We start from the raw sequence: 13,003 nt of genomic DNA, 5'->3' as shown, positions 1-13,003 counted from the left end.
ATCAACAGACACATTAGGTGCAAGACATGGGAGGCCTCTACTTGGCACTGGTTAAGCTCATCTAAAGTTCTGTGTGAAATTTTGGATTCCACATTTTTAAAAGGATGTGGAGAAGTCAGAGAGGGTGCAGAGGCAGGTGCTACAAATGATCAAGGGCTTCAAAGGCAAGTCATTCAAAGAGAGGCTGAAGGAACTAGGCAAGTTTAACTTTTGGAAAAGATACTCAAGAAGGGACATGATAGCAGTTTTCAAATACCGAAAGGGGCACCATAAAGAAAGGGAAAAACACTTTTTTTTTCTATTGGTACAGAGTAGGACAAGGACCAACAGCTTGAAGTTACAGGAAATCAGGTTTAGACTGGATATCAGAAAAAACTTCTTCACTGTTACCACAGTGAGGCAGTGGAAAGGATTCCCTAGGGAAGTTGTGGAATCTCCATCACTGGAAGTGTTCAAGAGAAGGAGAATAGACATCAGTCAGGAATGACTTGGGCAGAGCTATGCCTATCTTCTACTATAAATATTTCCCATATTTCTGGGCTTTTCTATTTCCTGCATGGGGTCAGGATTTTTCCCCCTCCTGCTACTCCATGTGTGAAAAGGGTTTTTTTAAGCCTTCCTCAGAGACACTGGGTGTTGGTTGCAGTCAAGGCTGGGGATTTTGACTGGGGTTTCCCAATGCTCCTGCTGGGACTTATACCTAGAGGTTCCTGGGTAGAGGGTCTTGCCCTTCTGTTCAGGGTCAGACTGAGCATCATCTTTGGGGTCAGGAAGGAATTTTACCCCACGGTTAGATTGGTATGGGCCATGGGGATGTCTGCCTTCCCCTGAGAAGGGTAGTATATTGAGCACATTTTTAACAACTTTTGCAGCAGTAGGACATTGGCTGCTGTGGTCCCCCTGTTTTACCAGTGGCAGATTAGGGTGTTGTCTTGTGTGGTCAGAGCTTCAACAATGGGTTTGTATGGGATGGTTTAAACAGGGATGAGCCTGCCTCAGGCAGGGGGTTGGACTAGATGACCTCTCAAGGTCTCTTCTAGCCGTACTCATTTATGATTCTATGACTTCTAATTTAAACAAGCAGAGAAAAACCCTTAAGGCTTACTCTATAGATCATAAAAAATAGAGAGGACATAAACTCGATTTAACTTGGCATGTCGCCTCTCAGGCCAACCCTTTTACAACTAAGCCAATTCTAATTTTTAAGGAAAACAGTTTTCCATCTCCAATTCTGTTTGCAATATACACGTATACCCTACCACATGTCTGTCATAGTAACAGATACCTTCAGATTATCATGTCAAAAAATCCCAGTGTAAAATGATCATTAATCTAGCCACAGCAACTTTATTTTCAAAGGCACTAAATGTTTAGAAGCTGTGTTTTCAGAAGTTCTACATGAATTTTATAATAGATGACCATATCAGATTAACTTGTCTTGCAAAATTGACAAGGGAAGTCAGAATAGACCTTCAGTAGCATACCCAAGAATCAATCTCCTATTAATAAGTTTTTTTAAAAGGAAGTGACACAAGATGCATCTCAAATTCCAAGATCAAAAAGTTGCTCACAGCAATGACACTTTTACCTTTTCCATTTCTTTTAAAATGCATATTCAGCAAACTTGTCCATTTTCTAAGCATAACAGACAAATTAGTGCAACTGCCAGGAAAGAGTCATGTTGGAAAAAAATGTTCACAACCATTTAAAAGTAAGTCTTCCCCTTCCAGGTGTTGATATCTTCCACTAACAGCTCAGGATAGATTTTTTAGCCATTGTGGTATACTTTCACTGAATACTTCTGTCAGTCAGAACAGTCTATGAGAGGTTAGTCAAGAATACCAAGGAAGCATCTGAACAATTCTGATAACTCTTTTGGATTTATATATCTATATGACAACCAACAGCAACTACTACAAATATGAATTAAAAGGAACTATTATGATTATATAATAAAGTATATTAAGATATTCAGCCTCAGAAGAGCTCCAAAACATTTAGTAAACAAGAGATTTCTATATTAAATTTGCTAAAAAGTTCAGACTACAGAAATCTGTCAGCTTACCTTAAAAAAAAGGGGGTGGGGGGGAAGAGGCACACTGGGTAAATTTGAATTATTGGAAACTAATTTACCCAACAAGCAAGATGCAGATTTCATTTCAAAACTTAATCTTGTCCACCAGAAATTAGCAAAGAAAGTTCAGCAACAAAATTAAATTACTAATTCAGAATACCAAGTCATCACTCCCTGATTACTAAATGTTACAAAGACAATTACACAACTTCAATATTTTGAATCACTAACCTACTTGAAAAACATGATAACGTAAATTGTTCCTAAAATGACCTTTACGCTCCAGCAGATGCAAGAAAATCTTAACATGTTTCTAACAGCTGAAATTCTACCCTTTTGTATGCTCACTATTCCAAAATTACTTGAATGGAAGCAACATGTCCATGTAAGAGTAGGGTTTTGTCCCAAAAGATCTCATTTATTAAAATAATTAGCTGAAATCTTTATTTATTACTAGTAAAGCAAGAAAATAATTTGGTACATAAAAAACTAATACAGGGGAGAGATAGTATCATCACTTATTACCCTTATTGAGTAACGGGTGAGCACTGAGCTTGTCTCCTTAACATCCAATTACTGATATTTTCTGCAATAGTGACAATTACACTGAACACTATTTTGGGAATAATGTGAGAATCGCAGGTGTGACATGCAGCTAGCACTTTCAACACATGAAGCTGACAAATAAAGGAATATACAAAACCCTTTCCATTTCAGCACCCGCCTTTTTCACACCCAACCTACTTTCCAAGTACTTTGATTGGTTACGCAAAAAATTTCTTGGGTCAAAGGAAACTTGATCTAGAGATAAGCAAGAAAAGTCCTAGTCTGTTGTTCAACTTCCATAGGAGGACTTGCTGTATATTATTTTTGAAACCCAGGGCACTTAGAAGTTTGTGTATAAATTTAAGAGGTAACACCTGGGCCATTTAAAAAAACTGGTATAATACATAATTCCTAGAGTGAAGGACACCTCATATATGTAAATTATGGAATGCCAAAGACTGGAAACCCAAACTCTGAAGCATAAGCAGGAAATCTTGAGAGGAGGTAGAGAAGACTGGTAGCCAAGCAAAAAAAAACAACATCTTCACCATCTTGCAGATGCAGTCAGTGGAAAACATTCATGCAATACTAAATCTCAGAAAATTCATATACACTCTATCCATTTCATATTTACCATATGATTGCTTCAAATTTAAAATACCCCCACCACTCCACTCTCACCACTTTTGGTTAAGCTTTGCAAAGTTCATCTCAGACCACGAAGCTGAAACTAGGTCTGAGCTGAATCATTCCAAGTATTAAAAGTAGTTCTATAGCATATTTTAGAAAAAAGTTGGAGCAGTTTTAGCGCCACAATTTGTATTCCTCTTAAAAGTACTTTTAGTGCAGTTTATATTAAACTAGGTATATATTTTAATATCCTATTCATAGCTTTCAAATGTTAAGTGTGCTTTCCTTACCTTTTACAGTAGGTGCCATTAGAGTCACTTACCACACACAGATAACCAACGTGACCTTCTCTTTTATAAATAGGATTGTACATGATCAATAAACAGTGTGTTTTTTGATATTATTATACAATGAATTTACAAATTAGAATTTTCTCCTATAAAGCTTGCTTAAATGAAATACGATAATAGTCACTTAGAATATCAGGAATTAGGACAACTACATACATCCGGCAGCCTGCTAACTCAACAAATCTGCTGTCAGTATATTTTGAACTACAAATATTCTTATGACAGAAAAAAGTATAATTTTGTTGATGTGCCTTCAGCCAACACAGGCCATCAAGATACCTGAATTCTACTCTGACTTTCTGCATCCTCAAAAAGGCTGCCCTATTCCCAACTCCTATACATATTTCAGTTCCTTACACCTTCCCAACAGCAGGGTTTACAGGAATAACTGAAGTGGCAAATCCTGCTTTTATTAAGGCAGGGAGGCTGGAAGTTGCAATTGTTATAAATTTGTTCCAGATTCTTTACTAAGAGATTATGCTGCACGATAAAGAATCCAACCTGATTTTTAGATACTAAAGCAGATAAAAAGGGGTTCCATGGCTAATGGGAAAAAGTAACATTTCATTGTAAGCCAAATAATTTTTGTCTTAAGACAGAGTTGACTTCATGTCTAGAACACTGCCAAAAGCAGAAATGAACTATTAGACTATGCTTTAAAATAAAGAATCATGAATTTGTGTGTAGGCACCCTATAAATATATCTTGGCATATTTACACATTGCAACACCTAAATGATGTTTTAAATAATTGCCAGCATGTTGATGTAGGTATTTTATGCACTAATACTCAATAAAATAAAATGATGGAATACTCAAATGGCAGACGTACAAGCAAAAAACAGTATCAACATTTGTAACATTGTAACCCTCAACTCTGAAGAGGGTACTATGCATTAATTTTTCATCAAAAAAGTCTATTGAGTCCCTAAATTTGAGGCTTAAAATAAGCATTTCTTGGTCTTAGTATCAGCATTAGTGGGCACAGCTCTTAGACTGAAGAGGCAGAATCTGTTACAAAGATAGATCTTTTTTATTGTTACAACACAGATCTTTATCTTCGGAATAAAATTCATATTAACATTTTTATCACCAGAATAAAACAGTTGCCTCATTTGTTATCTTCACTTGCTGAACTGATGTATGTATGCCCAGAGCTTTTTATTTATTTGAACATTAATTTTGACCTTGTTATTAGTTGAGAAGACACTCACGTCACTCGAATTCTGAAATGAACTCTGCAAAGAGAGGACCCATACATAATACACTAGCTAAAATGATCAAGCGATAGCTAGACACAATCAGACATGCAGAAGTTCTAAGAAACATAAAGAGATGAAGAATAAAATAAAACAATTGCAAGCTATAAATGAAGACATGCAAAATGTTAATTTTTAGAAATCATTTCAGTCTCACTCTACTGTATTACTGTTTGTTTCTTAACATTTCTTAACCCCCAGCAGCCATCAAGCACTGGCTGACAAATGTTTTGTTGCATAGCATATGCATTTGTCTCAAAAAAAAGGTGGGGGAGTTAATGAGTAAATATAAGAATATTCACGTGATAACTTCATTTCATACACTGTGATCTGACAGAAGATCTTTAAACAAAACTATGCTGTCAACAAACAGTTCAACAGTACAGGATTTTTAAGTTTGATTAAAGACAGTGTACAAGGAAAAAAGGAATAAATAAATGCATGTATTTACTGTGTTCTTTGATGGCTCCCAAGCAGTATCTACCTTGCCCACATCTTGCATGTCTTGGAGCTGGCGAAGCTGTGACAGAGTATGATGTCTCAGGGCTTCATGCAGGGGAGTATCCCCATCTTTATCCTGAATATCCAGTTTAGCACCTGCACGGACTAAAAGCTGAAAGGGAAGGAATCTGGCTAAGATCTCACAAATAAAAGGTACTTGGAAGAAAAACGTTAAACACATTGACAATTTCAACAAATCCTACACAACTAAAATAGTCTACTTCCAATTAGGATATCAGTCATTTTCAACTGCTCTCAATTGTTCTGTTGCACCAATAACCTGATTTACTTGGTGTTTTTTGATGAACAGCTACAAAAGAACTATATAAACAGGGTGGAACTTTTTAACACTTCTAAGCTGCCCTATAAACAGTGCAACAGTACATTAACAATACACCAGAAAAAAGGAGTTACCAAGGTAAAAAGTTCTATAAGCTTGTATTTAATTTTCCTTATCAAGGGTTCTCATGACATTTTCATAATAATGTATTTTTATGTTATGCTAATTTTACAAAGAAAATGTTATTTCCCCCCAAATCAGTGAAGCAGTAAAGCCCCTGATTGAAGGGTTAATCTTTTCCACTACAACTTGAGACATCCCTCTTCAGCAACTAGCCAGTGGTAAGATTCCATTATGAATACTGCTGATTTCCATCACTTTCTGCTCGGGGTGCACCAATATTTTTTGGGCCAATACAATGGCCGATTTTTAACGAGCCATATCAGCCAATACCAATCTGATTTTGATAGGCAGCTAGGCAGCTTGGAGACCAGTATCGGGCTGCTAAGTCTGATGTAGGGACAGCGGAGGGGTGCAGATCGGGGCCCCTGCAGGGAGGGAGGGAGGGAGGGAGCGGGGCTGGGTCAGGTGTTGCCCAGCCAGGAAGGGGCACGGGACGGAGCTGCGAGTAGCTCATCTGGGAGGCGCGGGGCAGGGGCAGCGGCTCCCACCCTGCATGCACCCCGGGAGGACACAGGGGCCTTGGGCCCCTGGATCCGCATGCAGGGCAGCGGCCAGGGGTCATCACTGGGCTATTCCTGACTGGGGCTGGACTCGGGGCAGGCAGTGGCAGTGCTGGGAGAGGGATTGGTGGGGGAGGGACTGCAGCCACCCAAAATTTGCTGTAGCCCCCCCGCCACCCACCCCGAGCACAGCCTGGAAATCATGATTTTGCCATGATCTTCCAAATGCTCTCCCAAATGACTATACCAAATGATTCTGTCAAGTCAATGAAAGTAATTTACAGGTTGGAGCTTTGTTCCTGGCATCTCTCCTGAAGTTGACGAGCTGCAAACACCATGTTTATGGTCCCTTGTCTATCTCTATTATTTGTAAATAATAATAAATATGTTATTTACAAAATAAATTATATGATATTTGATTTCTAGTCTATATTTTCATAACACCTTATCAAAAATAACTTGCGTAAAATGCAAAAGCATAGATTTTTCTATGAAATCATACTTAAGAGAAAATGAATCTGTAGACACCAGACAGTATCCCACAACATTCATAACAAGTATGGTATTCTACATTAGGAAGTGATGTGACTGCTGAAAAACAAAATTAAGTGTTTGCCACTGCTATCTCCTGTATGAAGGGTAAAACTTAGTCTTCTGTCTGCAGCCATTATGAAGTGTGCATGGAACTCTGGAAAACCATGGAAGCCCAAAGTGTCAGCACAAAAATCTGAGTCACCTTTCCCACTGAGGGATGGCTTTTAAAAAGAACAATCTGACTGCTACTGCAGAGATGCATGAGGCTCTGAAAGAGACCCAATATGAATGAATGATTTTCATTTATGGCATTCACCGTACTGTTCGCACAGCTGTGGAAGTCATTTTCAGGGTTTTCCAAATTCAATCCAGCTCTGAAGTATGAATCTTCTACAAAGACAGCCAGTTCAACATTTCTGGATGTGAGCAAATCAATATGATGCACATCACATACTAATTCTTTGACATGCCTATTCTCTACTCACCTGTTAGGTCTGCACAGGTGTTTTCAAGGTAACCTACCAGTTCCAAAAGAAAACTAGGGGCTCACCAAATATGGCTTCAGTAAAACCTTCAGAACGCAAGTGACATTTATCCTCTATATAAGGTCACATCACTATCAACATGTGTTGGCAGAGGAAACCCTACAAAACAACACTATGAGTACAAGTATATCCATAAAATACAAATAATATTTACTACTAGTAACCAGCTGTTTCTGGAGGAGGAAAGTGGAAGAGAATGACAGTGGGTTGGCAACCTTCAGCACGTGCGCCAGAGCATGGCATATGAGGGCATTTTGCTCAGCATACCACAGCTGGCCCTGGCTCTGGACAGCTGCTGCTGGCCATGGAGCCTGGGCTGCTTGCAGCAAACGTAGGGGAGGCTGCAGGCTCTGACGCAAGTAGCCCAGGCTCCATGTGGCAGGCAGCCAGGAAGCTCCAACCAGTGCACCAGGGCCTGGAGCCCTGGCCTGGCTCCATGGCAGAAGCGGCTGCACACACACCTTGGAGCACACGGCATGGAAAGGGCCTGAGGCAGTGCAACCACAGTCTCTTCCCTGCCATGCACCCTGAGGGAAAAGTGCAACCACTGCCACCATGCAGCTGGGCTGTGGTTCAGGACCCTGATGTAGCTGTTTGCAGCCTACCTGCTGCCAGAAGCCTAGGCTACACAGCAGGTGGCAGGATCCTGCCCAGAGCCTGGGCTGCTTGTAGCAGGCAGCCACAAGCCTGCGAGCTGCTGCACCAGGTTACTGACCCCCATCCCAGCTCACTGCTAGTGGTGGTGCCTTAGAGCAGACAGTGGGAAAGGGGCAGGGGCAGTGCAGCTGGCGCTCTCTGCTCTCCTCCCTTGCCCATGCAGGAGGTCTGAGCTGCAGCAGCAGCTCTGGCTCCCGGGACTGCAGCCATTGATGGAGCACAGCAGGGGCTGAGGCACATAGCAGGGTGAGTGCCTGTGGGCCTAGGGAGGGACCCAGCTTCTAAACCCTCAACTCCTCTCCCTCTGCCTCACCTCCTGCTGCAGGCGCTACTCTGTGCTGGGCTTTAGGCACTTTTCCTTTCCCCACAGATTTGGTAAGTGCCTGCACCACCCCCAACCCTGTGGCACACATTTGTGTCTGGCAGCTGTGGAGAGGCAGCACAGGAAGCAAGAGCCCCGCCACAGCCATAAGGGTCGGTCCTGCATGGTGCTGGCCGAGCTGCGGTCCATGCAGAGGCCCTGGGCAGGGGACAGTATAGGGGGAGTAGCAGTAGCAGCAGTACTTAGACACCAGCAGCTCTGCCCCTGCACCATGCTGCCATTGTAGCTGCCTGCTCCCTGCCATTGCCTACCAGCCCCCTGCTCCTGCCCTGCCATCACACCATGCCAGCCTTCCACCGCTGCGCGGAGAGGAAGAGAACTGTTGTTGCTTCATGTGGCAGAGGGAGGAAGGAAAGGGCAGGGAGGCATGTGTGTATGTATGCACTTGTGCAAGGAGGGCAGGAAGGAGGCAAGTCCCCTCAGGATCTGGCCCCAATAAAGCCCCTACCCCTAGGGGCAAAGTGTGGGGTTGTTGAGCCCCACCTCCCAGCTGCCCTCCCTGATCAGAAATACACAAACACATGTAGCCCAGTAGGGCTGAGGGTCACAAACTCTGTACCTGGGAGTGAGGGGTAGCAGGAGCCTTCCCTGCCCTACTTGGCAGCTCCTGTCTCCCCCCACATCTGCTTCCCACCATGCCCCAACACCAGGTCTCAGTGCAACTCCCTCTTCCCTTCCTGGCTCCCCCACAATCTCCTCTGCCCCACCTAAGCTCCAGTACAAAGGAATAGGAGAAGTCTGGAGTCAAGATAGGCTTGGGAGCAACACCACCACAGAGGAAAGGGAGAGAAGAAACAGCATGGATGGCTTCAGAACAGGACTCCTCCTCTCCCTGTCTAGTCTCCCACCCCCAAGCTTATTGCTGGCAGCAGCTGTACACACACCTCTGGGTAGACAGTGGAGAAGGAGCCAGGGATAGCACAGCCCCAGCCCCAGCCCCTTCCCTGCCATGCTCCCCAAGGATGTGCAGCCGGGGCTGTACTCCCACATTAAGGACTGGGCCCCTTGCAGTTCCCCTGCCATCTGCCCTTGGCACGGCAACATCTTCTACGTTGAGGTTGCAGGGCTCTTTAGTACTCAGCTCAAACACGTTGCCGACCCCTGGATTACTGGGTTGGCTTGCATGCAGTGACGGACTGTGGGTCTCCAGCTCTCAAGGCCAACGCTTGTATTTGCACGCCCCTCCCCGGTCCTTCTTGTAGCAATACTTAAAGTCACATCATGTGATAAGAACTCTGAAGAGCCTGAGGGCCATGGCTCCCTCCCATGTCCCCCTCCACTGTTGGTATGCCACTGCTTGTATGTATCAAGTGATCACTACAATTTTTATTTTTCTAATGCAAACTTTTACAATCCAAAACTGATTTCTAGGGTCATGTGATAGAAGATGGCTGCTTAGAGGCAGAGCTTCAGGGGGATCTGGCATAATCCAAAGGTATCACCTCTCCCTGACCTGTTTCAGGCTTCAAAAACATTTTCCCCTAAATGTTAGAGGGCAGCTGCATATAAAGCAGATTGATATGAGACGTTATCTTCTCCAAAGGAACTCAAAAGAAGAAACTGTGAGGCAGCAAGCAGACCCTGAGCTGTAAATAAAACAAGCAAGGCATAACAACAGAGGACAAAAGCAGTTTCCAGTACCACAGATAACTTCAGTGAGTTCATATCATAATTCAAATCTTTTAAATCCTTTACAGAAGTAAAGCTTGGTAAAACTGCATCCGACATGGAAGAATTTAGAAACAGAATTACAGATACTGAGACAAATGTGCATAAACACTTTCATGCTAATATACAACTCCAAAATAAAATTAATTTTATAGGAAAAAAAGAGGAGCTCTAAGAAAAAAGTGGAAGATGTGGAAAATCATTCATGGAAGAACTTTGGAATCAAGAATCTCCCTGAAGAGGTACAGAAAGGAGATCTTACTACATTCTTAAAAGAAGCACTCCAAACCTTAGCACTGGATACTGACACACCAATATACCTCCACAAACACATCTGGAGATAACATTCTAAGAATAAGTTACTTCAAACAAAAAGAAAAGATCACGAGAAGATCTAGAGCGCTCTCTGCAGTGAAACTGGGTGGATACAAAGAACACATTTTTGAAGATATATCATACTCCACTCTAAAAAGAAAAAAGACAAGTACTGAAAGATTACAACTTCTCTCACTCTCAGAGAAGCAAAAATAAAACATTACCCCCCTTAAGTTTCAGGAAGGGTAATAATACACCATTAAAAGATACAGCAAAGGATTTGGAGTACTCAGAAGATTAACAGGTCTAGAAGACAACTCTGAAGGAAACCTAGTGTCTAGGTGCCGTATTTAAAAAAAAGAAGCAGCCAGGATATTTATTGTCATTTCAGTCAGAAAAATGCATATTCTTCTTCATAAACCTAAATTAGCAGTGTATTTCTCCCCAAAAATGACAGCCAAGTATGAAACTTGCTATAATTGAAATAATTAAACTTGAGGTTAAACATAAGCCTTCTTGCTGGATTTTAAACAATACAGGAACCTCTGCATCATTCATTCTTAGCTAGTAAAATTGAATTAAATGGGTAACACAAGATCCAGTTCAAAGTTCATTTAAAAAAAAAGTTATTCACCTCACATGACTGTACAACCTTTCAAATGCAAAAGAATTCTGTAATTTTGCTAATGGGATTTAGACAATAGATCTGTATAAAATGGTTCAAATAGAGATGATTCTGCTCAAAGAGGGGATTGGACTGGATAACCTATGGAAGTCCTTTTCATCCCTACTTCTCTATGACTGTATAATCTGAACACTGTAAATGAAGGCAAATATCTTTGCCAAGATAAAGAATAAGATCTGCATCTATTCAGAACACTGAGCAGCAGTGAAACAAAAAAAGAATCAACCTAATTTTGTTGTGAGAAGAAAACTATAAACAGCAGCAAGTAGCAGCAGCAGCACTGTAACCAGTCATGAGAGGAGCTGGAAGCTGTAGCAAGGATGAGGCATTAAAAGACATGTCCCCCGCCAAAAAAATAGGAGAGAAGCAAAGCAAGACATCCCATCACAATACCCACAAGGCTCTGCTAACAGTGAGGAAGAATGCATTCCTCCTTTCCAAAAGCAAGAGACATGGTGGAGGAACTGACAGACTCCAGACAGACTCCTACTACCTAAAATCCACAAAAAAATAAATCCTTCAAAAGACATTTTTGTCTTCAAAAGTAGGATGAGGGGCAACAGCAATCCTAGCATCTTTTCCACTTGTGAATGTTATGTTGGCTTCTCACCTGCATGCTGTCTATGGAAAGCTTGGTTCATTTCTGGCAAAGTACAGATATGGACTTAGGAAACACAAGTTTTAAAGTGACATATGTGTAAAAGACAGACAAACACAGGAAACCCAAATGTTATGGGTCTCTAACAGGGTGAAAAAAAGGAAAATGGAGTGAATTCATAATGGAAAAAGTGAAACAACAACAATAGAAGAAAAAGAATAGAGTAACATTTTACAATATGGAAATATATAAACAGGAAGTGACTGACAACAACTAGAGTGAATAACAATTTCATTTCTTTAAACTGCAAGGGTTGTGATTTTGGGAAAGAGCTGCCTTGAGCGGCATGGAAGTAGCCAAGGAAAAACATAATTCAAGGAGGCTTACATCTCTGAACTAAATGTTTGATAAATTTTCAAAACCTGGGTCAATGCTGTCCTACCCTGGGGGATACTGAGCACTGCTATATTATCAGTTCCCAACAGCGGAAGGCAAGATCACAGGTGTTCAGTCTGGAAGCAACACTATGACTAACAGAGGATAGTGTTCAAGAGGTCAGATACAAGCCTAGTATATTTACATATACTTTAGCACATTCAGCTGCTTTTATTTTTAAAAGGCTTTACAAAAATCTTTATTTTTGCTGATCTTCATTTTGGTATTTATGCTGCAGCAGTATCAAGAAACCTAAACAAGAAGAATTCTGCCCAAATCACAGGAGAGATTTGCAGAAACATCTTCAGCTCTGAAGAGGTTAGAATCTACAATTTGATTCCACATGATGTATGGAACGGTGCGGGAGAGTGATGCAAGCAAAGGGAATCTTGAGACAGGATTTAAAAGATGAGACTACTAGCCTTGTATGTTTGTTTAAAGGTTATACTCTATGTTTAGTCATAGAATGGAAGAAAGGATCAAGGTCGCTGTGCAAGGAACAACTGCAGGAGTAACTGAGATTAAAAGCTAGGATGAAGGTGTCCTTTTTAATATTTTACATGGATATCATTTAACTGACATACTCCAGTAAGGATCATGACAACAGGCAGATCAAGAAGAGACTTGAATGAGGATATGAATACTCTTTAAAACCAAATTCAAACTCTAGACCAGGGGCAAACAATTATTTTGACTGCAGGGCCACTTAATGAGTTTCGGTGAGCTGTTGAGGGCTGCAAGGGTAGCTCCACTCCTTGACAGATGCCCTGCCCCCTGGTCGCCATTTGGGAGTGTTTCTGGGGATGTAGGGGTGTGTGAGTGGGGAGAATGCATGTGCATGTAGCAGTGAGTGGGGTTCCTA

The 13,003-nt window shown here is 41.6% G+C and overlaps 1 protein-coding gene across 4 annotated transcripts in view; it reads right to left on the bottom strand.

The window, feature by feature from the left end:
- Nucleotides 1–13,003, bottom strand: part of MIB1 (mindbomb E3 ubiquitin protein ligase 1) — a 115,126-nt gene that overhangs the window by 27,527 nt on the left and 74,596 nt on the right. For all 4 annotated transcript variants that reach the window (XM_019546909.1, XM_019546918.1, XM_019546924.1 and 1 more), the window contains exon 15: nucleotides 5,310–5,471. In XM_019546909.1, coding sequence (XP_019402454.1) covers nucleotides 5,310–5,471 — 162 coding nt within the window. The remainder of the gene's footprint in view (nucleotides 1–5,309; nucleotides 5,472–13,003) is intronic.

This window comes from Crocodylus porosus, unplaced genomic scaffold, assembly GCF_001723895.1.
Source record: "Crocodylus porosus isolate Cpor-Errol unplaced genomic scaffold, CroPor_comp1, whole genome shotgun sequence".
Taxonomy (NCBI): Eukaryota; Metazoa; Chordata; order Crocodylia; family Crocodylidae; genus Crocodylus; species Crocodylus porosus.
The sequence above is the reverse complement of the archived record's forward strand: the minus strand, read 5'-3'. Positions and strand labels throughout refer to the sequence as shown.